Source organism: Symphalangus syndactylus, chromosome 14 (assembly GCF_028878055.3).
Source record: "Symphalangus syndactylus isolate Jambi chromosome 14, NHGRI_mSymSyn1-v2.1_pri, whole genome shotgun sequence".
NCBI classification, from domain to species: domain Eukaryota; kingdom Metazoa; phylum Chordata; class Mammalia; order Primates; family Hylobatidae; genus Symphalangus; species Symphalangus syndactylus.
This window is the reverse complement of record NC_072436.2, coordinates 39,400,591-39,427,905: the sequence shown is the minus strand read 5'-3', so window position 1 is coordinate 39,427,905 and position 27,315 is coordinate 39,400,591. Positions and strand designations below refer to the sequence as shown.

At 45.3% G+C, this 27,315-nt stretch overlaps 2 protein-coding genes and 1 long non-coding RNA gene across 20 annotated transcripts in view; 1 reads left to right on the top strand and 2 right to left on the bottom strand.

The window, feature by feature from the left end:
• BCL2L11 (BCL2 like 11) overlaps positions 1–2,314 on the bottom strand; it is a 47,125-nt gene extending 44,811 nt beyond the window's left edge. For 7 of the 18 annotated variants that reach the window (XM_063616622.1, XM_055240923.2, XM_055240926.2 and 4 more), the window contains exon 1: positions 298–738. In XM_063616622.1, coding sequence (XP_063472692.1) covers positions 298–566 — 269 coding nt within the window. In that variant the 5' untranslated portion in view covers positions 567–738. Of the gene's footprint in view, positions 1–297; positions 739–2,038 lie in introns of those variants that run through there. The other 11 variants (XM_055240928.2, XM_055240933.2, XM_055240930.2 and 8 more) reach the window with 7 other exon arrangements.
• A 1,520-nt stretch (positions 2,315–3,834) lies between these two features.
• Positions 3,835–27,315, bottom strand: part of ACOXL (acyl-CoA oxidase like) — a 373,858-nt gene continuing 350,377 nt past the window's right edge. Inside the window, 1 exon segment of the mRNA XM_055240922.2 lies at positions 3,835–5,580. Coding sequence (XP_055096897.1) covers positions 5,380–5,580 — 201 coding nt within the window. The 3' untranslated portion in view covers positions 3,835–5,379.
• Positions 6,841–24,139, top strand: LOC129461681 (uncharacterized). The gene is made up of 4 exons (XR_008650654.2): positions 6,841–7,670; positions 8,882–9,036; positions 20,404–20,580; positions 21,331–24,139. It is a non-coding gene; the product is annotated as an uncharacterized lncRNA (long non-coding RNA).

The window sequence follows — 27,315 nt, the reverse complement described above, 5'->3', positions numbered from 1 at the left end:
TTTGTAACTCCAGCGCGGCTCGGCCCGGCTCGGCTCCGGCGCTCTCTCCGCCCGTGGTCCCTCCCTCCCCGGTTCCTCCCTCCCGCTCCCGTACCGCACGCCACACCGAACCAGACAGAACTTCTCTGAGGTGCAGACGCACCGATAGGTGCACACCTCTAAATGGGGGCGGGGGAGATGGCGACGAAGCGAACCCCTGCAAAGTCTACAACTAGGTCCGCAGGCTAGGCGACACCGGTGCGCGCCCCCTTCATCCCACAGACCCTCCCCTCAGAAGGCAATCACACCGAAACTCACGTCCGCGCCTTCCCTTCAGAGCGCAGCGTCCGGGCCCGGGACCGAGCCCCGCGGCGTCCAGCCCGCGCCCTTCGCCGACTGGGCGCCCCCTGACCGTCACCACAAAAGCAGCGCAGGAGACAAAGCCCGGGACTCGGGTTCAGAGTCCCCGGCGCAGCGCAGAGCCCGCGCCTTCCCGCCAGCCCGCCGCCGCGCTCCGCCGGGCAGCCGAGGGCTCCGCACGCCGCGCCTCTGGCCCGCGCTGCCCCGGCCGCAGCCGCCGGGAACATCCTCCGCCTCCTCCCGCTCCTCCCCTTGCGCTCTGCGCCCGCCGCCGCCGCCGGCACCGCCGACCTCCCCGCGCCGCTGGCGCCGGCTGCCCGCGTTCCCAATTGGTCCGCGCGCGGTCGCTCCGCGCCGCAGCCAATCGGCAGCCGCGGTGGGGGCGGCGCCTACGGGTCAGGCCGCCAAAGGCGAGGCGATTGTTGACAAACTCGCCTCCGAGCGCTGCTCCGGCCGTGGCCGTGGCGGCTGCCGCTTCGTCGGAGGATGTGAGGGCCGGCTGGCCCGGCTACCCTGCCCATCCCTGTGCTTCTTTCGGACACAAGCCTTAGCAGCTCCCGCCGCCCTGGACAGCCAGTCACCTGGAGACAAAGCAGGACTTGCGCCGCGCCCGGACCCGCAGGGCCATCCCCAGACCCAGTCCTCGCCACTTGTCCTTGTTTTGGCCCGTCGGGGGCAGACCCCAACGCCGTCACCGCCCTGGCTGTGGCAATTATTCTCCTCCAACAACTTCCTCTCTCTTTCTCCTGGCGCGCCGCAGGCACGAGTCAAAGCCGAAGAGCCACCCCTGGCCACGGACGCGCACGTCCGCGACCATCGAGTAAATTCACACCCTCCGCCCTGGCGTCCGTCGGGCCCTCCACCAGCAGCGCCAACCCTGGGGCAACAGGTCCCCGAGGGCAGGGCGCCGCCAGCCTGCACCGCGAACCGGGTCGGGTGTGCTCGGGCACGCGTGAGCCGCTAAGATAGCCCGGCCCCAGGAACCGAGCAGGTTCTGCTGGCCGCGGCTAGTTCCCTGCGCGGTCCAGGTGGTCAGGGGAGGACCTAGATCTCTCGCTACTAGGGGATCGTGCGGATGGCACAGTCCGCAGGACTCCTGCAGAGCAAGCAGGGCCCCAGGTACGCTTGAGAAAGTGAACGCAGCAGTGGCCCCGAAACCTTGGCCTGAATGAGTAAAAGGAAAAGCCCTGTCTCGTCAGTTATATCACCACCGCAGTTCCGCAAATCCTCCGCAACAGGCCAGCGCGCCCCAAAAAACCAAGACGCGAAACATGCTCGCACTGCGCGGCCGCTACTCTGGGGGCGCCGGAGCTGGCGGCGAGACTTTCCGGCTGGGCGCACAGCCCGATACTACGAGCAGGTCCCCAGCTCCCGGGCCGGCGCCGAAAAGCACGCGCTGCCTCTCCTCCTGCCCGGACCTGCGACCCTTCACCAGGCCCGCGCGCAGCATGCCCTCCCAAGCCGCACTTCGGCCAAGAGCCCGCAGGTTCCGCGCGAACGACTTTTCTTTAAAGAGAACCTGCCCGAGAGGGAACCCGATCCACACGGATCCCCACCTCCCGCCGGCGACAAGCGGGACCGATACAAGCGTCTCCGCTCGCACGTGTACGGGAAGCGGGCAGTAGGTGGTACCGTTCGGGCTCCAGCGCTAGTCTTTCTTCGGTGCCAGGCCCGCGCCCCGGGATTTGGAGGTATTTACCTTGCGTTTCTCAGTCCGAGAGTCAGAGTCAGACATTTGGGGGAACAAGGGCCAAGGGAAGGGCGCCGAGGCGGTGGCGGCGGGAACGCAGCGAACCGAATACCCCGATGATGCGATAGCAGTGTGGCAGGGTTCGCAGGGTGGCTGCAAGAATCAAGTGGTGGTAGTGGCGGCGGCGGCGGCGGCGGCGGCAGCGGCGCTGGACGCAGAGCTCCAACAAACTGCAGACCCGGCGGCTGCGCGGAGCGAAGTGAAACCTGCGCGGCCCTGCAGCCCAGCTCTGGCTGGCGGCCCCCCTCCTGCGCCCAATCACTGCGGACCCCGCCCCCGCTAGGTCCCGCCCCGGCGCGCGGGCTGGCAAGCTCCGCCCCCTCGGCGCCTAGGCCGCCGGCGCGTGCAGGCTCGGACAGGTAAAGGCGGGGGTTGCCCAGCTGGGTTGCCTCCCGCGCGCGCGCCGCCGTCCCTGGCGTGTTTACCGGAGTGACTCTGCCTGCTGGCGGCCCTGTGCGCGCCCATCCCCCAACCCGAAGTGTACCCTAGCCTCCCGCTCACCTCCCCCAACCCGGTGGCGGCCGCGGCGCAGAGGGGGCGCTGCGGTCACAGCCTCCGCTGGCCGGGCCGGCGGTGTAATGCCTCAGGAGGCGACCTGCGCCCTCACTGTGCCCTGAGTTTCTAAGCCGCTCTGGGGCAGGCGCGGAGACTGGGTTGGTCCTCGCGAAGGCGCGGGGCGAGGTGTTTGAGCTCTCCTCGCTCTGAGGGTCCCTGGCGCCGGGCGGGACGCGGATCAGCAGGCTGCGCATCTTCCTCGCCCGGGCTTCTCGCGGGACTCAGGCACCCTCCTCCTGCCACCCCGCAGGGGCTCTCCAGCTTTTCTTCCGCGCCCAGTCTCCCTAAGAGACAGAGCCCGTGGGGGCAGGACGTGCCCAGAAAACGGCCAGGCGCGGTCCCAGTGGGCGTCTTCGCCGCCTCCCGGGTGAGGGCGGGAGGCATGTGCAGAGCAGGTAAAATAGGGAAATGAAAAAAGCACTCAGAAAAAAAAATCCTTTTAGGAAAAAAAAAAAAGAGGTGAGTGGCGGCCTCCAAGTGAGAGAGAACGTTGCGCACTACATTCAGCTAGGACTCCCAAGATTTGCTGGGCTCGCAGATAACCTCGTAGGAGCTCCCTCGACTGGCTGAGGCCAGTGAAGGCAGAACAGCTGAGTTCGGGCCACGGTGCGGGAGCACAAAATACCCCGTCCCTCCTCCCCTCCCGCCTCCCCACCCATCCCTTTCCTCCCTGGAGTCCGCGGCACCGCACTCTACCTCCCAGGAGACCAAACTCCATGCCGCCTCTCCATTCCTCTGAGTCTGCACCCGGGTCTTCTCTCCCAACGCGTGGCTGGCGCCCCCAACCCCGGCCCTCCTGTCTGCTCCTCGCACGCCTCAGTTACCCAGCCCCAGCTTCTAGACAACTGCAGCGGGAGTGTGGGAGGTGGATCGGGAAATGGAACATCCCGCAGGTGAGATCAGGCTAGATGGATTAAGGAAACTCTGTAAAGGGACCACCCTACCCACCACTGCAGCCGCGGAGGAGAAGGAAGGGGCCTTGTCGTAGAGGAGCAACTGAGGAGGCGTTGTCCCGCCGTCCGGCCACCTGGATCAGTTTTTAAATTCATAAGCGCTTCCGTAACGTCAGTGGGACACAGCGCAGCCCCAGGCCAAAGTCTCAGCGCATTGTCGGGTGAATTCTGAGCGAGGTGAAGGAGGCCTTGGGTTCCCGGAGTCGCTGGAGGACGCGCGTCGGGTCCCGCCCAGTTATTTCGCTGCAAGAGGGAAAAGACACGAGTGTGGACACGGCTAAGTAGACTCGGAGGCCGGAGATCTGTCCTAACCGGGCCTCGAAGTTCCTACCGCGGACGAACTTTGCTCTTCGCCCGTCCCGCGTCGCACCCGGGGAAAAGCAACGCAACTTGCTGCGCGGGCTGAGAACCCGAAGCCCGTCGCACGCCACAATGTTCCGCGCTCCCCGCGGGGTCGGGCGACTCAGACAGGGACCGGAAAAGAACCACGCAGAAGAAAGCCCTATTTCTTGTCGTCTGTTCCTGTGCAGCCTTGCAGCCTCGCCGCCCCCGCGTCGCTCGCTCTCGCGACCCTGTGAACACTGAAAAACAAGAGTCGGGGGAAGCAACGGGCTAAGCGCTCCTATTTGGGGCACTAAAAGGAAGCCGGCCAGAGGTGGCGGGTTCATGCGTCCCCTGAGACCCAGGCCGCGTCGGGGGCCGCGAGCCCGTACAGCCTTCTCCCGCGCCGTCGGGAGGTCCTCCCGGAACTGGGCCGGAGCGCAGAGAACGCCGTGTGAGAAGGGCCCGTGGGTTTTAGGTCACATCCCTCGCAGTGGACGCGGGCAGAGCGGTGTCCCTTTCTGTCTCTGCCAAGAGACGTGGAGGGAGGGAGAAGGGAGGATGGCTTGGACTGAAAGAAACAAGAATGAAGTCGGGCAGCCGGGATCTGAGAAATGGGAAATCCATGGCCCTTGTCCGGGACCACAGGCTTTGCCGACGTGGTCTCTCCTAGTTCCGAAATTGCCCAGGCCCGCCTCCTCGCCCTCTACAAGCAGCGGGAACGACTTCCACATCGCTTAATTTCTTTATTAACCTTTTCACCTATTTTCTTCTAAAGGACAGATTACAGCGTCAGATGGTAAAAATGTTTTCCGCGACTTTTCTTGCCGTACGGAAACCGCTGGCCTGGGAGGACAAGCCAAGTTCTTGTTTTGCCGAGAGCAAAACTCTAGGCTCCCACTTCCTCCTCCCAGTCCGTGCGTTTCCTTGCAGAGCCCCAGAGCGTCTGATTCACTGAAAAAGCATCACTTGCTGAACCAAACCTTTTTTCCCGCTCGCGGAAAGAGTGGAGCTTTTTTCTTTTGTCTAAGGGTGTTTGCTTTTTTTTTTCTTTCACTCGGCACCACAGTTTTTCTAAATCACTGGGAATGTGAGTCACCGCTAGCAGCAGGAGACCTTTGGCGGCACCCGGCTGTGGGGGCGCGCTCGCATCAGGGAGCCCACCCTGATTGTCTAGGGGATCGGGCACTGAAGTTGGGAGAGGTTGCAGTCAGGCCAGGCTGGGTTTCAGGGAAAGGGCACAGGGATCCACTGCACCAGGCGACCGACCGTCTGGATCTCTTTCCTAGCAGCCAGCCGCGCACCTCGCCAGCCTCGGCGGGACCTCTGCTTTGCCACCAAAATCCCCGAGAGCGGCGGCCCAGCGGGTGCCAGACCCCGGCCTCGGCCACAGCTCCGGGCGTCAGTAGAGCGAGCGTCGTGGCAGCTGCAGGCGGGCCACCACACTTCCCGCCACACCCGTTAGAGCTTGGCTCCCAGCTTGGGCCGCTGGGAGCGCGCCTTTTCCCGTGGCAGCGGCTGCAGCGGTGCAGGGTAGAAAGCCCACGCGGCCCGAGGGTTGTGGATTCCGGCGATTGGTGCGTGTAGGTAGGTGTGTGGAATGTTAAAGGTCGAGATCACCCTCAGGGCATCATCCTTCACCGAGTCGCACAAATCCAGCAACTGCAAAACACGACACAATGGGACAGGCCAGATGTTGGCACACTTAGACCCATCTAGTGCCAGCAGCTTTCCGCCCACCCCAAGCACCCGCACACACAGCGGCCCCGGAAACTAGTTTCCCTTTGGATTCTCCTGTGGAAACTGTTGGCCATGAATAACCCTTGGAAGCCTTTTTTATTTTAGACATTGCAAACTCTGACACCTAGCCCAGTGGAAACCCAGGCTTTTCCCGTAAGGGGGTGGGCGTGGACGTGGAGTCGGCTTTGCCCCCAAATTAGCCGGGAGCTCGAGACCAAGGTCTGAGAATTTATTAATGTTCCCTCCTTGGTTCTTCCCTCCCTGGTCCTTCCCTCCGCTCCTCTCTCTTTTCCTCCCCCTGTCGTCCCCTCCTCTCCACCTCTGGAGTGCCTGGGGTGCCACCCTCTGGCGCGCAGAGGCAACTGAACAGGAAGAGCCTCAGAACAGGTGAACCACTAGAGACCTGCTCCAGTCTCCCCAGACTAGCGCCTTTGGGACCTGCCTGGCAGTAGGCCATGATTCTTGAAATTCAGTACAGTGAGACGGCGGACCAATGCTAGGCATCTTCCACCTGGCTGCTGCGGAAAATCCATCTGCTGTTAACGCCAATGCCAAGGAACGCCGCGGATGCCCTTGGTTCTGGCAGCCACTGGAAGGCAGGGATAAAACATTCCCGGCGGATAGGAGAGGGAGATGCAAGTCAGTGTTTTGGAAGCTGCACTGGTGTATTTTTATTTCATTTTCCATGGTTTAGGTGCCAGTGTATTTTTTTTTATCTTCAGGAAAAAAAGAAAGCTACCAAAATAATAAGATTGTTTTAATAAAACTACACAAGGGCAGAGGGACGGCTTTCCTTTCTTCTGATCTACACATTTTACTCCATTTTTCAAGTTTTCAGCCAGTGGTAAATTTGTTTCACGCCCCAAATTACAGTAAATCCCCAGGTTTTCATGGTTTATTTTTACAGGTTTAACAACATCACTTACACCAGCCCCACCTTTGCCCTCACATGGTGGTCATGTCTGAGCCGCACTGATGTTGTTAAGATCACAGTTTCCCTTGCAGCAGTCCAAAATGCCATTTCAGGTTTTCAGAGCATTTCAGGTTTTCAGTGAGGTCCCAAGGAGAATGGTGGGGGAAATAGGGGATGGGGGATATAGAGGGTAGGGATATGGTGGGGGAAGAGCATGAATTGTAATAGTCCAACAATACATCTTCCCTGAAAATGTGCTCTATTACATCAGTAATTTCTAATGAAAAACTTCATTCTTCATACACTGTGGTTAAGCATCATCAAATCAGTACTGAAAAGACCTTTGATCATATTTGCAAGATGCACTAAAATGAACTTTCACTGACCAAGTTTTCAAAGTTTGTAATTAATACTCTTGAAAAATCCCTGACTAATCTGTCAACTCTGAATGTCTTTAACCACACAGTTCAAAACCATGAGGTGGCGTACACAGCCCCTAAACTTTCCACATATTGTCATATGATTATTCAAGATAATTTTCCCTTTGGGTTTGCATTATGAAACTCAACCAACTCTGGTAATATATTCACCGGTGGGGGAAATACAATGATTTGAATGAGTGTAAAATAGAGTATGGGTTTTATCTATCTAGTGCCAAATACAGAATGTAGGGCCAGAGGTAGGAATTAAATGAGGCAGATTTCAATATAAAGAAAACTTTTAAAAAATAAACTTGAAAAGGAACCCAATGGCTGGTGAAAAGGACGGTTTCTTCACTCATAAGTGTTCAGGGAGTGTCCCCTCCAATGGCACCCTAGAGAAGAAAAATTAACTGGCTGTGAAGAGGAGTTGACTGCCAAGATTCTTTCTAAATCTAAAGTTCTGGGGCAGTCTAAAATACTCCTTCTAGCCTTCTCCATTCTTCATAGATTGCAACAGAAACCCCAGAATGATTATTGTCTCAATGGACGGATCCAGCATCATTCCTGTTATTGTTTGACTCTTAGTTATTGTTTGACTCTGATTCCAGGTACCCACCCACCTCTGTTCCTGGCTGTCAAGATGATAATAATAATTACCACCCTTTCACTCACAAAGTGTTTGCTGGATTCCTACCCAGTGTTAGGTACAATTCTGGATTTTAGAGGTTTAGTGGTACACACTACAGGAACAGGTCTCACACATCGTGAAGCTGTTGAGGCATTTTAAAAACTTCAAAAAATGTATGATCTCTTTAATACAAAATAAACTTGAGTAGATAATATAGCATTGATATTATTACACAGTTACGGTATTTTTATTACCAGGGAGTATTGTGTATTATTAAAGTTTAGTTTTGTTACCAAATATACTTCCATACTGTAAGCATAAAAATTGCACATACTGTAGGGGTCCTCTGCCCTGCCAGTTTATGACCCATTTATGCTGGACAAAGTACTCCAAGCTTACCCATATCTTTACAAAGAAAATTCACCAGCTTTCGAAAAAGACAAATGAATAGGTAGGTATACTTTAAAAATAAAAGAGCATGAACAAGTAATAGGTTCTTGCAAAAAAAATTTTTAAGGTCAAACTAAACATGGGCACTATTGCTCTACAAGCAATGAGAATGTACAATCCACTGGAAATAGCCAGTGAGTGGAATTTGAGAATATCTGCTTTAAAGAAAGCAGAAGCACTCAGCCCTCAAGGGATGACACTGTGTTTGACTATATTAATATGTATATTTGGGAGTGAGGGAAAAATTGTAACATCAGTTTGGCTTCCCACCTCCATCTAGTTGCAGTACTCAATTTATTTTTCTGCTCTTTTTGACTCTGCCTATAGTTTCCTTATTTCAGTTGGGAGAGTAGGATGGCCAAGGATGGGCAGTGACTAAGTTTGCAGTCCTCTGAACAAACCATATTTTCCCAGCATGGCATGGTGTTAGTCCTACAATAGATGTTCAGGGTGGGAAGTGCCCAGTGCACTTGGAGGGACACCCCAGCTATTCCTAGGACTCCATGCAGAAGGTTTTCCTGCCTCTTCCCACATGCCTCACCCCTGTTCTCAGCATAAGATGACCACAGGCTGTTTTATGTGAAAAATCCCTTACCCAAACTTGAAATGTCCCTTCATTAGCCCCTTTCTTGTCTGGCTACCTTGGTAGAGTCTTTTTCTCCATCCCTTTAATCTGGGCTGAGTTATGACTTGCTTTGCCAATAGAATATGGGGAACATGTCACTGTGTGATTTCCAGAGCTTAGGCCTTAAGAAGCTTTGAATCCCCCATTATCACTCTCCTATAACCCTGAGAATACCTGCTGTGCAGAAGCCCAGTCTAGCCTGCTGGAGGACAAAAGGCCACATAGAGACGGACCAAGGTGCCTTGGCCAACAGCCAGCACCCACTGCCAGATAGAGAGGCCATCTTGGACATCCTAGTCCTGTTGAACTCAGATGACTGCAGCCACAGGAGTGATCCCAGGTAAGACTAGCCAAAGAACTGTCCAGGCTGCCTGCCCACAGAGTAAGTATCAGTCATTATCACCGGTTAATGCACAGAAATAGAAACTTTTAACCTGACTAAGCAAAACAACAAATAAACTTGCTATAAGGCATCAATTCCACCTCCTTTCCAAAAAGAATCTCTATGCAGCCAACTCTTACTTTCTAAGGGATTGTTAGATATTAGTGAGCCATTAATGTAATTTCCTGTCCATTATTTTTCAGTTGATTTCATTTTAGGTTAACTAGTTGTTGAGCTATCAACTTTACAGGAAGGGGAACCTTAATTAATCAACAAACATCTTTTAGTCTAAAAGATGTGATGAGGGAATAAGATTAAAGTGGTTGGTAAAATGAGGTTCTGTGCTACTTGTGGCTGTCATTTATCACCTTTGCTTCTGCTGTGACACATAACTGGCATTCTGGCAAGTGCCTCTGGCCACCTTTATTCCATGCTTGTCTTGTCCAACCCTAGTCCCCAGTCAACAATTCATAGCTTGTTACTCCAGCCTTTGCCAAGGATCTATCTCTGCTGTACAGTATCTGTGCTTTCCACATTCCATCCCAGATGGCCAGGCAGGTAAAAGCAATGAGGTACAGAAGGGAGCTACTTAGCTGTCTTTGACTTGTCAGTCTGCTGTATCTCCAGCATTTTTATAACAATGCTATGTAACAACATATGGCACTTTACATATGTAACCAAGGTCTTCTGTGTTCTGCCCCATGCTGACATTTCCTGGACACCTACTGTGTGCCGAATTACAGAGGAGGGCTTTATGTTCACTGTCTTATTGAGTACTCATAACAACTCTATCAGGTATCAACCCATTTTACAGATGAGAAAACCAAGGCTTAAAGAATTCAAGTCACATACCTTGTAACTGATGCAACTAGAGTTTTAATCCAGGGCTCTTTTTTCTAAAGCCTTGTCTACCCTTTTGCCTCCATCTTTTCCCCCAGTGCCTCACTGCTTCCAGTTGCTAGAGGATATGGGGTGCTGCACTGAGGAAATGCCTCCACCACTGTGGCAGATGTGTGACCCTTGAGGTTCTTCCTAAGTCAGAATCTGTATTTTGTGTGTGCCTCCACCACTGTGGAAATGCCTCCACCACTGTGGCAGACGTGTGACCCTTGATGTTCTTCCTAAGTCAGAATCTGTATTTTGTGTGACCCTCCAGGGAGGGTCAGACCTTAGCTTGGTGCGTCTCCTGGTCCCAGGAACACATACATTCTCATTAGTTTTCTCTACAACCAAGTTTCATTAGCATAAAATGACATTCCACGGGTCTATTAAATAATCAGGACTCCAGCTAATATTTTCTCTGAATCAATTTAAATTATATTTTATGTTGATTTGTTCCTTCAGTTGATAAACAATATTTAGCATAATCTGAAATGTTAGGATAGAGAAATTGCCTTCCTTACCAAACAACAACAAAATCACTTTCGTTTAGCCTCACTAAATAATTAAACTTGAAGAAAATTTACCTTTAAAATGTACTTTCTATTGCAATTTTCTTCAACTAAAGAGTACACAATTTGGCTGTTTACTAAGTATTATTGACAATGTCCACTTCGGTAGAGAAAAAGGGCTTTGAACTCTGACATTGCCACTTCCAAGCCATACTACCTTATCTCTAAGATGGAAGGATTTAGTAAGCTTGGCGCAGGTTGATTATAAATATTATTGTTATTATCATGGGTTCTCTAGTTAGTAATAAATACAATTTCTTTCTAACTCTGGCATTTCCATGACAAAGTTTGCTTAATCATCATTACCTAAAACAAGAATGCTGAGACAGAGGCATCAACATTAACCACTTAATAAGAACTTCTGACATTTATTCATGCTGCTACTGATTCATAAGAGGAAAAGTTTAAAAAGAAGACAAGTGCATATACCTTTCCCTTTAGAATACAGGAAACCATATAAAAGTTTTGGCAATGGAATTAAAGTAACCACAATGCTGCTCATAGTAGCATTTTCTACAGACAAAGGCATTTACATGAAACAAGAAAGAATATTCAATTAGGTAGTTATAATAAAGCTGGAGTATTAGCTGCACACTTCTCATATAAAAAATATGGCATCACAGTGGCTCATGCCTGTAATTTCAGCATTTTGGGAGGCTGAGGCGGGTGGATTGCTTGAGCTCAGGAGTTTGAGACAAGTCTGGGCAACGTGGTGAAACCCCATCTCTACAAAAAATACAAAAATTAGCCGAGAGTGGTGGCTCATGCCTATAGTCCCAGCTACTTGGGAGGCTGACGCGAGTGGATTGCTTGAGCCCAGGAGGTGGAGGTTGCAGTAAGCCAAGATCATGCCACTGCACTCCAACCTGGGTGACAGAGTGAGATCCTGTTTCAAAAAAAAAAAAAAAAATCTTAATCAACTGATAGTTTAGTCTTGTAAGTACAAACCCAAAGAAATGTAAACACACCCAAGAAGGAATAATCTTCAGTCAAAAATTTTCAAGAGGCAAAATCCCCACAAACTGCCAAAACAAAATACAATAAGAGTCCAAAGTTATTATGGAGAAATTCTGTGTAAGTGGGTCCTGGAATATTCAACTTCATTGTCCCAACTAATCTGCAAATCAATTGGGAGGGCTCCTAGTTAAAATGTAGATAGATGCAAGAGAATTTTGCTCCATGGTTACAAACTGAAGAATCTGAACAAAGTAAAAATCAGATGTTTTATGGGGCTACTGAACAACACTATACATAAGAAAGTAACATTAATGAAGTGATTTCAGAGAGATGAGCTCTTTCTTGGTAAGCCAACATCCACAGAAGCTTCCACACATGGGGTAGGTGCCTGTTTTGGGGACAGGTGGACAGAAGACTGGGCCTAACAGAGATGGAGAGACTTTGAAGGGATGAGAAAAATGGCCAAATGAACTGGAATTGGGAAGAACTCCTAGCACAAAAACAAACACTTGGCCTAGCGATTCTTTATCCTCAACCCAGAATTTTGCTATGAAAGCAGCAGTTCATGGAAACTGAAAAGCAGAGGAAATTTGCATGGTCCCATGCATCTTTGTGGTGCATAGACTTTGGAGCTGCGCTGCAGTTCAACCCAAAGGTGAATCAAAGGTAATCTGAAACTGTAGTTCACCATTTTCACAGCTCAAACTCTGAAAGAATAAAAAGGGTAGTGTGATGGGGTGGGTGGACTAAGCATAGTGAACTCAGTCTAAGTAAAGCAGCTCCTGCTCAATCTGACTCTAGGAGGAATCTTAATGACTAGTCCCTGACCCTAACCACCAGACAAAAGAAAGGAAAATAAACAAAAGAAAGTAAAATCTGTTATGGACAATGTTTGAAGTACAATAATAAGTTATTAGACCTGCAAAGAAGCAGGAAAATGTGACCCCAAATCTAAAGAAAGCACAATCAGTAACAGCAGACTTAGAGATGACCAGTTACTGGAATTAATGGACAAAGATTTAAAAGCAACTATTACAAATGTGTTCAAGAATTTACAAGGAGAAGGCCAGGCACGGTGGCTCATGCTTGTAATTCCACACTTTGGGAAGCTGAGGCAGGTGGATTGCTTGAAGCCGGGAGTTCGAGACCAGCCTGGCCAACATAGTGAAACGCTGTCTCTACTAAAAATACAAAAATTAGCCAGGCATGGTGGTGCATGTCTGTAATCCCACCTACTTGGGAGGCTGAGACACAAGAATTGCTTGAACCTGGGAGGCAGAAGTTGCAGTGAGCCAAGATCATGCCACTGTACTCCAGCCTGGGTGAAAGAGCGAGACTCTGTCTCAAAAAAAAAAAAAAATTAGAAGGAGAAAAATGGATATAATAGATGAACATGGGATATTTTATGAGATAAATGTAACTCCTAAGAAAGAACGAAAGGAAAATTCTAGATCTGAAAAATGGGATATTTGAGATAAAAATTCACTAATGAGTTTAACAGCAGAGTGAGTATTGAGGAACAAAAATCAATAATCTTGAAAACAGATTCATAGAAATTATTCCAAATGGGGCAAAGGGAAAAAAAATGAACAGGCCATCAGTACCATGTGGGAATATATTGGCAATCTAACATACATGCCATTGGAATCTCAGAAGTCAGAAAGAATGAGACATAAAATACTTGAAGATGTAATGATTGGAATGTTTCTAAATTTGATATAATAAAACATCTTCCACAAAAATATTCTTGACAATCTTATTCATAACATCAGTCCATAAACACCTTAAATGTCCATTAACAGGAGAATAAACATTTTTTTTCAATACAAACTGTGTTAATGAAAGAAAAAAGAAGTGAGTCTTAAGTCTTCAGTTATTTTTTTCTTCCCACAGATGAGTATAAGTAACACTGCACCTTAATACCTATGGAATGATGCAGCTGAGGTCAACTGGAGGTAACAAGGCCAGTTCCTGGAGACTCTGATTAGGTGAGTTCTAGAGAGATGAGCATTTGGGAGGAGAGAGGGGCTGGGCCTATACAATGAAATACTACTCAGCAAAAATAAACAAATTAATTTAAAAAAGAATGAATCATCAAATATCTCAGAAACATTATACTGAGCAAAAGAAACATACATCTATCTGCTTGCATTCCTACGAAGCTCTGGAGCAGGCAAACTGAGCTCTTTTAATAAAGTTGGAAACTCAGGGGTCAGGGTGAGGAATTGATGGAAAAGTGTCTGAGAGAAATTTATTGGGTGATGGACACTTTCTTTAACATGACTGAGAGCTGCATTATACAGTCTGCTATTTGTCAAAACTCGCTGAACTGCACCATTAAGATTTGTGCACTTCGGCCGGGCACAGTGGTTCACGCCTGTAATCCCAGCACTTTGGGAGGCCAAGGCGGGCGGTATCACCTGAGGTCGAGAGTTTGCGACCAGCCTGACCAATATGGAGAAACCCCGTCTCTACTAAAAATACAAAAATTAGCCAGGCGTGGTGGCACATGCCTGTAATCCCCGCTACTTGGGAGGCTGAGGCAGGAGAATTGCTTGAACCTAGGAGGCAGAGGTAGAGGTGAGCCAAGATTGTGCCACTGCACTCCAGCCTGGGCAGCAAGAGCAAAACTCTGTCTCAAAAAAAAAAAAAAAAAAAAAAAAAGATTCATGCACTTCAATGTATATAAATAGACCTCTATTTTTAAAATTAAAAGAAAAATAAAGGGAAACAAAGCAATTTGGGGGGAACCAACATGAGATTGCCAACTTTTCTCTTTTGTCAAGTAAGGATGACAAAAAAGAACTGTCTATGATTATTATTTTATTTAAAGGGTAACTTTCAGCACCTAAAATATAGGGAGAATATAATAGTATAATCGCTTAAAGAAAACTTATCTTGCATTATGAAAAACCCGATACATTTTATTTTCCTAATTTTGCCATAGAAAGGTCAACTCTTTCCCTAGGAAAATTCCTGGCTTAGACTTATAGGAATCAAGATTGAATGGTTCTCAAGCCAGCAAAGATTAGAAAGGATTCTCTACATAAAGTCAAGTAAGTGTTGCTGCTGGAAGAAACAGTTAAAGGCAGACTTCTTATCATGAAGACAGAGGGATTGGGGTGGTTCTAGTCAAATGGACCTCAAAAAATGGAAGTTCCATGGAGAACACTGATCTGGGGCCAAATGAACTCAGAAAGCTCTCCAGTCCTTTCAGATACCATTTTCTCTTCTCAAAAACTGTAGTCAAAGGCTGGGTGTGGTGACTCACGCCTGTAATCCTAACACTTTGGGAAGCTGAGGCAGGTGGACCACATGAGGTCGGGAGTTCGAGACCAGCCTGACCAATATGGAGAAACCCCATCTCTACTAAAAATAAAAAATTAGCTGGGCGTGGAGGCACATGCCTGTAATCCCAGCTACTTGGGAGACTGAGGCAGGAGAATCACTTGAATCCAGGAGGCGGAGGTTGCGGTGAGCCAAGATCGTGCCATTGCACTCCAGCCTGGGCAACAAGAGCAAAAACTCCGTCTCAAAAAAAAAAAAAAAACCAACAATAATAACCAAAAAACTGTAAAGTCACTTCTAAGAAGATGGATATGTTTTTCTGTATTTCTCCTACTAAGTACAACTGAATACTTGGATATTATATATAAAACAAATCTTAGAAGATTATGAAAGGTGAAGAGAAATCAGGCTATCTAGGAAGCATAGGATTCAAGGAATGACACAGTGGTAAATTCCTTGCATTTTCTTTTTGCCTCATATATCCCACACTGGAGCTAAAAAAAAGCTGGCAACCTGGAACCACCAACAGATGTACAGAAAAATCCTAACAAAAGCCTAGTTTGAACAAACTGTGCATTCCATGCCCCCCACCCCTGCCATGGCTCTAAAGGCTAAATGGGGGAGCTTACTCTTACAGCCACAACATGCTATAGTGAGGTGTCCACCATGGTGTCAGTGGAGATCACATGGGGTGCTGGTACCTCCACCTCAACCTGGCAGTAGAGAGGCATCCTTCCCTTTACCAGATGGGGTGCTGTCAGAGAAGGCCTAGTGGGAGACAAGACTTAGTCATCACATGGCGGTAACAAAGTCACTGCCAGTGTCAGTAAAGGCCCTTTAGGGAACAGTAATGAGGCTTTCCTGCCCTCCTTGTCAGTGAGATGTCAGTGGAGGCCTAGTTAGTAACTAAAACTCCCACTTCCACCCAGAAATAACAAGGAGTCCCCAGCCCTTTGGATTTCAATCGAGACTAAGCAGAGAACCTAGACTACTATCCATATAAGGCAGTAAGGAGGCGATGCACCCGCTTTTCCCCATTGGAACAGTGTTAGAGGAAACCAGCCAAAACAGAAGATTTAAGTAAGATCCAGAGTTTTATAATTTAATATCCAAAATGTTCATGTTTCAATCAAAAGTCACTTCCTATCAAGAACCAGGAAGATGTCAAACTGGGTGAAAAAAGAAAATCAATAGATGTCAATGCCAACATGACAGAGATAGTGGGATTATCTGACAAAGTTTTTAAAGCAGTCATTATAAAAATGTTTCAATGAGCAATTATAATCACACTTGAAATCAATGAAAAAAAAAAAAAGAAAGTTTCAGCAAAGAAACAGAAAATCTTAGCAATGGAAAAGTAGATACAAAGGAGCCCAAATAGAAATTTTAGAACTGAAAGGTACAAGGACTTTTCAGTGGATTAAAAACTCAGTGGATGGTTTTGACAGCAAAATGGAGGGGACAGTGGAAGAAATTGGTGAACTGAAAGATGGCACAATAAAATTACTGAATCTCAATAATAGACAGAAAATGGACTGAATATATAATGAACAGAGGGTCAGGAACCTGTGTAATTATTTTTTAAAAATGATTTAACCTAAGTGTGATCAGTGTTCTGAAAAGAGAAGAGGAAGCGGGCTGGGCAGAAAAGTACTTGAAAAAATGGCTGAAAACTCCCCAAATTTGGCAAAAGAGATAAAGCAACAAATTCAAGAAGCTGAGCCCACCCCAACCAGGATAAATCCAAAGAAATTTATTCAAAGGCACATCATAAATAGTTTTTAATCTTAAAAGCAGAGAAAGAGAAATGACATTTTACTTACAAGGGAGAAAAAAACAATTGGCAGCAGATTTTCATTAGAAACCATGGAAGACAGAAATGTGTTCAGGTGCTAAAAGAAAAGAATTGTCAACACAGAATCTTTTATCCAGTGAAATACTGTCTCTATTTGCAGATTACATGTTTGTCTACATGGCAAATTCCAAGGAATCTAAAAGAACTAGATTTAACAAGTTGAGCAAGATCATAGGACAAAAGATCAACATATAAAAATAGTTTTATTTCCATATAATAGTAATGGATATGCAGACACTAAAATTAAATATGCAATACCATTTACAATCATAGATGTAATCCAACAAAGCATGTAGAAGACTGGGACTTGTGTGCTGAACACAGTAAAATGCTGATGAAATAAATCAGTGTAGATCTATATAAGTAGAGAGACACACCATATTCAGAGACTGGAAGATTCAGCACAGTAAGATGAAATTTCTCCTCAAATTAACTTACAGTTTTAATGCGATACCTATCAAAATCCTAGAAAGATTTGTTGTAAATATAGGCAAGATTATCCAAAAATTTCTATAAAAAGGCAAAGGAATTAGAATAGCTAAAGTGATTTTGTAAAATAATAAAGAGGTGGAATCAAACTACCATATTTCAAGACTTTTGTAACTATAGTAATTAAGACTATGTGGTATTGGTGAAGGGATAGACACATAGATGCATAGATAAAGTAGGAAAATGCAGAAATAGAAGCATACAAATATGACCAACTAATTTTTAAAGGTGTTAAAGCAATTTAACATGGGAAATATAGCCCTTTCAACTACTAGTATTGGAGCAATTGGACACTGGTACACCAAAAAACCAACAAGCAAAAAGGAATCTCAACCTAAGTTTCCTACCTTATCTAAAAAGTAACTAAAAATGGATCATGGCTCAATGAAAAATGTAAAAGTATAAAACTTTTAGATAAAGCCCACAGGATAATATCTTCAGGATCTAGGAATAGGTGAAAAGTTTTTAGACTTGACAGTAAAAGTACATTACAGTCCATAAAAGGAAAAATGGATAAATTAGACTTTATTAAATTAAAAACTTTTGCTCTATTGAAGACCATATTAAAAGAATAAGAAGGCAAGCTATAAATTAGGAGAAAAAATTTGCAAGCTACATATCTGACAAAGGACTAGTATCTAGAACATATAAACAGTTTAAAAAAATAACAATCCAATTAGAAATGGGCAAATGAAGTGAACAAACTTTTCAATAAAGAGAACATACAGATGGCAAATAAGCATATGAAAAGATACTCAACATCATTAGCCATTAAGTAAATGCAAACTAAAGCTACAATGAAATATACTACATACATATCAGAATGGTTAACATAGAAAGTAATGACAACACCCAATGCTAGTGAGGATGTGAAGAGACTGGATCACTTCTACACTGATGGTGGGAATGTAAAATGTTACAGTCACTCTAAAAAAAAGTTTGGCAATTTCTTAAAAATGTCAACAGGCACCTACTGTGTGACCCAGCAATGGAACCCCTGAACATCTACTACAGAGAAATTAAAACCTATATTTACACAAAATCCTGTATGGAAAAACGAAATTTATTTTATTTATTCTATTCCTAAATGTCAGAAGCTAAAAACAATCCACATATCCTTCAATGTGTGACTGGTTCAACAAACTGCAGTCCATCTGTAGTGTGGAATACTACTTAGCAATAAAAAGGGAGAGACCATTGATATGTGCGACCACCTGGATGAATCTTCAGAAAATTATGCTGGGTGAAAAAAACCAATTCCAAAGTTTGTATATTATGTGATTTCATTTATACAACGTTCCTGAAATGACAAAATTGTAAACATGGAGAACAGCTTAGTAGTCACCTGGGATTAAAGAGAGGATAAAGGAAGGGAAGAGGGTGTGGCTATAGGAGCCACAAGTGGTGACAAAAATGCTCTGTATCTTCACTGTATCAATGTCATTGTATCAAAATCCTGAGTGTCATATTGTAAAGCTATAGTTGTACAAGATGTTGCCAATGGGGTAAACTAAGTAAAGGGACATGAAATCTCTGCATTATTGTGAATTTATGGTTCTCTCAAAAAAGACCTTCATTAAAAAAAAAAAAACAAAAAAAATCACAGAATAACTTTCAAGTCAGGTTTTAACAAAAATGTTTTATATAAGCACCAGGAGATTATTTTTTCTGTTTCCTTTTATGCTTTTTAGGTGAAGCATAATAGGTATATAGCAGCTTGCTAAATTATCACAAAATGAACTCACTCATGGAACCGTTATGCAGATTAATAGGACACCTGCATCCCCAAAGTCCCAAAAAAGTCATACACTTGAACTGGACATTTTTACTTATGTTGTCTCAGCAATAGCCAGTTAGGTTAATGGAATCAGTGCCTAGTGGTTCAAGGCCACAATCTGTGATGTGAATGACTAGCTGTCCAGGAAAGGAAGATGCAAAGAGTCCTTAATTTCCTTCCATAGAACGTATCGGCTCTCACAAGTTAAGTCCTGTCCCTTCTCTGTGTCTTAAAACGCGGTCACCCCTACATGCTTTTTTTTGTTTGTTTGTTTTTTGTTTTGTTTTTTTTGAGACAGAGTCTAGCTCTGTCTCCCAGGCTGGAATGCAGTGGCACGATCTTGGCTCACTGCAACCCCCATTTCCCAGGTTCAAGCAATTCTCATGCCTCAGCCTCCCTAGTAGCTGGGATTCCAGGCGCTTGCCACCACGCCTGGCTAATTTTTCATGTTTTCTTCAGTAGAGACGGGGTTTTACCATGTTGGCCAGGCTGGTCTTGAACTCCTGGCCTCAAGTGATCCGCCCTCCTCAGCCTCCCAAAGGGCTGGGATTACAGGCGTGAGCCACAGCGCTCGGCCCCTATGTGCTATCTTTTAATGGTTACTAAGTACCAAACACTTTGAGTCTCCCAGAGAAGGGAAGAGAAGTGAAATGGAACAGGCCACAGCAATGTCTCATCTGTAAAATCAAAGGGAAAAGGTAACTTATCATCAGAAAAATGAAAAGCAACTACAAACACATTTTACACTATAAAAATTATTGATTTCTAGCTAGAATATTAATTTATACAAAAATGGATATACTAGGGGTCATTTCTGTTTCAAGTTCAGTAATTTATTTAAATTGCCTGGAATCATAATAAAACTCACTATCCTTAACTGCACTACTGGAGTCTGATTGGACTCAGATGAGCCTCATCTCCTGAGAGGTCTTTTTTCTGTGCAACATGGCTATTCTTAGGTACAAGTTTCACCAGTCAGAAATGCTCACTGTGCATCCTGGACCGAGGGTATGAACCCAAAGACACTCACGGAGAAGGGCACCCAATTTCCCAGCACTTTAAGCATCTCCCCAAGGAGACCAGGACAATGCAGCTGCCAGAGAAACTCAGAGGCTGGAGCTCAGCAAAACAATTTGCCCTCTCTTGTGCTTATTAGTTACCCTTGAATGAAGAAAATAGAATGATCCCAGCTCAGTCTCCAGATACACAAAGCTGTACTGTGAGGCATAGCATGAGGGTTGACCAGGTGGCTGCCATGAGGAAACTGGGATTGCAGTGGGGTGACCTCAGGGTCCCTTTTACTGGCCAAACTGAAGAAACCAAATCCCATTTAGATTTTCTTAACCTGACTTGAATGGCCTGCATTTATAGGTTCAACAATGTATTTTATACCATGGAGGAGCATGCAAGGTCAGGAGCAGACAGAAGGGGGAAGGGAAAAGAGAGATTTTCCCGTCTCTTAGCAGGACACTGTTTGTACTCATATTTTCCCTATTTCCCTGTTTTAGCGTCTTTTGCACTGGGAGGAGAAGGTGGAGAAGGAGACACCCACATTCTAGTTGGTCCCTGCTGTCTCCAAGAGGTGAACCAGGAGTCCTACAGATGTGAAGCTAGGTTAAAACCAGTTCTGGGGATGCTTTCAAATCAAAGAGGATTTAAAAATGTGACTCCCTGTTGCATTTCCGGTATGACCACTCCATTTCAATAACATTCTCAACTCACTGACCACAGCCAGGGGCTGTCCCTTCCCACCCTGGCAGAGTAGATCCCTGTGCTTACACCCCACACCAGTTTCAGTCGGGATGACACAGCCAGGGGTTCTCACTGCCTTGAAGCCAAATCAGATGGGCCTTACTGGGTGGGGTGGGTGGGGTGAATGGGGTGGAGGTGAGGGAAACAAAGGTGTGTTTTTTTTTTTTTTTCCCTCAAATTCATTACAGAGAAAAGCAAAAGTCTATGGGTAGGAGGTGAGTGACCGAGAAACCCCATCTCTCTTCCCCACTCCAATGAATGCTTTCAATATGCTGTGCCTAAACCTTCGTTCATGTTACATTCAATTCTAGCGTCTGAATGTGTCTCTTGATCCAGGTGGTCTGGAGAATGAGAAATAGAAGGATGGGAAATCTGAATGTTCATTAAAAAGAAACATTCAATGTGGCATGGAAAACAACCAACACCGCATTTGTAGGAAGTTCAGGGCACATGTATTGTTTCTAAGCCCGGCGGGTATGGGTGTGGGGTATCTGTTTTTCTTGAAGTTCAGATTTGAGAAGGGCTAATATCCCAGCACCATCTTTCCAGCTTAGAACTCTCTCCTAATTTTTTTTGTGTGTTCTTTAATCACAAGCCTTTGTGACACTAAGCAGTGACTGCATTTATACTTTATGCTTAGATTAAAATAGTAAACGAGTGTAATCCATCTTCTACATTCAAAGGAGCCAAGCAGCATCCTGGCTTGGGGGCCTGGTGTCTACCACACTTCTGCACATTCTTACTCCAAGCCACATCTCCTGAGAATACAGCAAGATGCCATTGGCAGTGTCTACTCAGAACTACTTGAATGACACATCAATCAACAGGCTTGAATGCTCTTCTTCCTCTATGATTCAACGGTTTGATTGACTGAACTGAAACTAAAACCCAAGCCCTAGTGGTCACTTTAGACTTGAGCAGATACAGTCAGAATCTCAATCACATGTCATCAGTAGGCCCTCCTTGGCCTCCTTATTGCAGCTGGGCTCCTGAGCAGCTCTCCCTGACTCAGGGAGAAAATGAATGGCTCCTTTCAGTAGGGCAGATGAAGGCTGCTGGCTGATGCAACTGCTCCTGTGTCCACTTAACAGCAAGGGTGCAAAACAGGATTTGTGCTTGTGCTGGTGAATCTGGGCTTCACCTAGCAAATCAGGGGGACACCAAAATGAAAACAGCCTTAGAGGCATGGGAGAAAGCCTCAGGTGCACTAAGGTGCCAACAGAAACAATGCATCTCGGAGTTGACAGTCATGACTCAAATAGGACATTAAGGCAACATTTGGGTGAGAGTAGCAGCTATGTGTGTAAATATGATCAAATATGGGGGAGGTGTCCAGATTTCTTGGACATGGTTACAATCAGTATTTATTTTCTCTCTTAGTGAACGAGTTTTTGGTTTTTCAATACTGCTAATTTTACAGGCAATTCACTACGTTCCCTGGGAGGTGGAGTGGCCTTCTTCCCTGCTGTGCATGGGTTACACAGCCTGCCTCACTTCCCTGCAGGTCCTTCATCACCTGCATGCTCACATGATTCCATTATTTGAGCTCATGGCAGGAAATAGAACCTGATTCAACATTTTGCTAAGTATTATTTTCACCACACTGAATAGGGTCCTTTTTTGATCGGTAACCCACAGCTGGGCTGTGGTTCTCTCAACACACATAGACTGAAAAGCTTCCTCCTGCATTGATTTCTCAGTATGGGCTGACCACATGTTCACAAGTACTTGTTCTTTTCCATACGTCCCAATGCAGGCAGGCACTGGCAGAGCAGGACAGCTGTGTCCAGGAGTTCAGGGAGGAAAATAAGGCTATTGTCACTTCAGTCAACTTCAAGGCATGGTGTAAAATAACGTAAGAGATTATTAGTCAAATAGCCATTTGCATTAAAATTCTCCACTTCAAGAAGCTGAGATCTTTGCTTTATTTTTTAAAAAGAAAAATGAAGTCAGTTTTAATGGAGATATACAATTGTTAACTGTTGGGTCATTTTGTAAGGCTTTCTTCCTTAAAATGAGTCTCAGCTGATAGCTACTCACCAATGCTGATAATTATCTGAAGCAAAATAAATACAAATGTCTGGGTTAATGAAGACTGAAACAGGATAATGCCTGGACACTAAATTTTCCAAGAACAAAGAACACAATTGTTCTCTACATACCCCTGCAAAAATGCTTAATGGCCAGGACACAGGAATCTTGTGTACTTAGAGACCTTGTTAGGATGGAGCCCCGGGGGCACCACCACTGGCTTTCCAGCCAAGGTCTCACAGAAAGGGCAGCAAGGGGGAGCAGCTCATCCTCCTCCCCAGCCGGGTAGACAGTAGGACAGCAGTGGAGTAGAGTCCGAAACCTGCCATAGAAGCCCCAGCTTACTATTTGCTCACTGAGCGCAAGTCAACCTCAGTTTCCCAGTGCCTACAGGGGAGTAACAGCTGTTCACACTAAAGGGTGCTTGTGAGGATGATATAAGAATGAATATGGACCTGCTCTGACAACACTGAAGTTCCAGACAAAAGAACGGGCGTTAGTTATCTGATTTGAAGGGCTGTGGGGGATTGGAATTTTAAAAATAAACTTCAACCCAACTCCTTCTCTTGTGGCGCCTCGGTTGAACAACTGGGCACTTGCGCTGCCTTCTGAATATGTGGATGGATTTTGCCTGCTTTGGAGAAGCATGTGAACTCCTCAGGGCATCTAGTGCCCTATAGAGTGCCAAAGGAACGAGGAGGACTACAAATGGGTGATGCCTGGAGCTTAACCTACCTCCATTTGGGATTTGGAGCTCTAGTTTCTGGGTTCAGCTAGAATCTTCGACAGTCATTTAATGTCTCTCTTTCTTAGTTTTACTCATTTGTTGAATGGGGATTATATTAGCCTTACTTTCCTTGAAGGTCTTAATGAGAATGAAATGAGATAATTTTTAAGTATATATATGCATTTCTAATTTCCATTAGACTGGAGCGTCAGTGTAAGTCCTGGGTGTTCTGGAAAGTTTTATTTATTTAGAAACAGTTTGGGCTGATTGCCATCTCCCTATGCTAACTTTTTGTTTTTTTAGTAAACTTTTTATTTTGGAATACTTTCAAATTTACAGAAAAGTTTCGAAGATAACAAGAGTTCTCATTTGCCCTTCACCCAGTTTCCCCATAACTATGGCTGATTGTAAAAACTAGGAAACCAATATTAATGCATTACTAATAACTAAACTATAGACTTTATTCAGATTTTACCAGTTTTTCTACTCATGTTCTTCTGTCCCAGGGTTCAATACATGATACTGCATTGTATTTAGTTATCATGTCTCCTGAGTCTCTTCTGCTCTGTGATGGCTTCAGTCTTTTCTCGTCCTTCATGCATCGTCAGTTTTAATGGGTACTAGGCAGGTATTATGGACAAGCTTGGCAAATCCACAGCCGATGGGCCACATGAGGCCCAGGATAGCTTTGAATGTGGCCCAATACAAATTTGTAAACTTTTTAAAAAACATTATGGGATGTTTTTGTGATTTTTTTTTTTTTTTTGGCTCGTCAGCTGTCATTAGTGTTAGTGTATTTTATGTGTGGCCCAAGACAACTCTTCTTCCAATGTGGCCCAGGGAAGCCAAAAGATTAGACACCCCTGAATTGTAGACCATTCCTCCATTTTGTTTTGTCTGATGTGTTTTCTCATGCTTAGATTTGGGTTATGGGTTTCAGGGAAGAGGGAAGTGTTCTTTTCATCATATCACACCACAGAGTACTTGCTATCAATGCGATGTATCACTGGTGATACGTACCTTAATCACTTTATATGTACCTTAATCATTTGATATCTACCTTAATCACTTGGTTAGGATCTACCAGGTTTCTCCATTGTAAAATAAGTATTTCTCTCTTCTATAATCTATTCTTTAAGATAAAAGCAAGTTGCTAAAGTCCAACCCACACTAAAGAGAAGGGGAATTAAGCTTTACCTCCTGGAGGGAGGAATACCTACAAATATTATTTGAGATTCTTCTGCAAGGAAGATTTATCTTTCCCCCATTCATTTATTTGCTTAATCATTTATTCATATCATTATGGACTTGGGCTTAATTACTATATACTTGGAGTTATAACCCAGTATTACATTATTTTTGTTGCTCAAATTGTTCCAGACTTGGCCACTGGAAAGGAGCTCTTTCAGTTGGCTCCTTCCTGTGTCCCTGGAACATACTGCCATCATCACAAGCTTTTGTTTGTTTGTTTTTCAAGGACTTTCTTACTTTCTGACACCAGAACATGCTCCAGGCTCATCTTGTGCATTCACTGGCCAGCCCTAAAATCAGCTATTTCTCCAAGGGCCCTGGTTCCTTTTATTGGAGGATGGTGCTAGAAATCAAGAACTGGGTGCTGGATGTGTCTGTTGTTCTGGTGATGATTTTTATCCAAATAAAATAAATGAAAATGTTTGCAGTCAGAGCGATAGGAGTTTTTACTAGCTGTGTTACTTTGAGTGAGTTACTTGGCCACTTTGGGCCTCAGTTTTCTCATCTACGTGTAAGAGTAATGAAAAATTTTCACCGGGTTGTTGTGGGGTCATATAGAATAACATTGAAGCAACTTTCTATTTCTGAGAACAGGGGGCTAGATTTTTTTTTCAACTTTTCTGCAGAAAACAACCAAAATATCTGAAGAAAATGCAGGAAACATCTTCAAAGCATTAATGATCTGACAAAATAATAAAGCCAAAATTTATGGGAAAATGGGAACCCAGAGAAATAAACAAGTCAGAAAATTGCATTTTCCCTGAAGGTGTTTGCCATTTCCAGAAAATCTGAATTTTCACTGACAGCTTGATGGTGGTCAGGGAGGTGATAGAAGGTAATAATAGTAAAAAATCAGGGTCAGCACTAAGCAAGAAACAACAGCAGATCCTCACCACGATAAGCTGGGATGTCAAAGAGCTATATCTACAGGGGGAGGGTAAAAAAATTGCTACCCTTATTTTGAGTATCTGAGTCTTCCAGAAAACCCCAAGCCTTGAATTTGGTTTAAGGTGGGTGTCAAACTGAGAGTGTTTTCAGAGGCCTTTCAAAGGAAAATTACCTTTGATTGGGACTTCATGTACATCTTACACATTATTTCTCAAAACAAATGACCAACACACAATAAAAGATAACCAGACACACAGAAGAAACAAGACACAAAAATAAATAGATTTGTAAAGATTTTATGGTATTGGAATTATTAGCTACAGACTATAAAACAGCAAAGTTTCAATGTATAAAAAATAAAATACAATATTGAATATATCTTCGGGGAACAGGAAACAAAAAAGTGACATGTATGATATAAAAAAAAAAAATTTGCCAGTAATCCCAGCACTTTGGGAGGCTGAGGAGAGCAGATCACGAGGTCAGGAGTTCAAGACCAGCCTGACCAACATGGTGAAACCCCATCTCTGCTAAAAATACAAAAATTAGCTGGACATGGTGGCACGTGCCTATAATCCCAGCTACTTGGGAGGCTGAGGCAGGAGAATGGCTTGAATGGGGACCCAGGAGGCAGAGGTTGAAGTGAGCTAAGATCAGGCCCAGGCCACTGCAATCCAGCCTGGGCTACAGAACAAGACTCTGTCCCAATAATAATAATAATAGTAATAATAATAATAATTTTAAAAATAAAAATTCTAACAATTGGAATTAAAAACTGGGAGTATGGGGTAACCAGAATGTTAGATGCATCTGAAGAAAGAATCAGTAAATGTGGAGAGCTATCATGTGAAAACACCTGGACCCTTGTCAGTAATACCAATCAGCCCAGTTTCCTCTAATCTTCTTTGCAAGCACACTCTCATTTAGCACTTTCAATTGACCAAGGGTCCCAGATATTTTTTGTGAAGAATGGCTGCAAATCATTTCTCTAAAGCCTTGAGATCCCTGCAAAGAGGTATGGTGGCCGTGGGAAAGGAAGGATTTGTGCTAGCTCCACTATCCTCTCCCCTTTGGGGACACCAGCAAACAGGATGAGTACTCAGGGTTGGCAGCTCAGAGATGTGACAAAGAAGGCTTTGAGATGTCCTATAGCCCTACAGATAAAGCTTGTTCCAAAGTGGCTGGCTCCTGCCTGCTTATTTCCCAGGCTATTAAGAGGATCCAATAAGTGAGAAGTGTGGAAAGCATGTGACACTCTAAGAATACAAAAGCAGGCCGGGTGCGGTGGATCACTCCTGTAATCCCAGCACTTTGGGAAGCCAAGGCTGGCGGATGACTTGAGTCCAGGAGTTGGAGATCAGCCTGGACAGCATGGCGAAACCCTGTCTCTACTAAAAATAAAAAAATTAGTCAGGCATGGTGGCAGGTGCCTATAATCCCAGCTACTCAGGAAGCTGAGGCAAGGAATCACTTGAGCCCAGGAGGCCGAGGTGGCACTGAGCTGAGATCATGACACTGCACTCCAGCCTGGGTGACATAGCAAGACTCCATCTCAAAAAAAAAAAAAAAAAGAAAAAAATAAATACAAAAGCACTTCAATGTTTTGTATGAAAGTTCATTTCCTTCACTAAACATTCCTCTGATATACTGTATATTATTTATCTAATTCTGTGTCACTGAAATACCTGGTGGCACAGATTTAAAATCTTCCCTTATGTAGGTTTTTTTCTCTAATTAAAAAGTATTCTTCCATCTTCCCAAAGTGGGCACT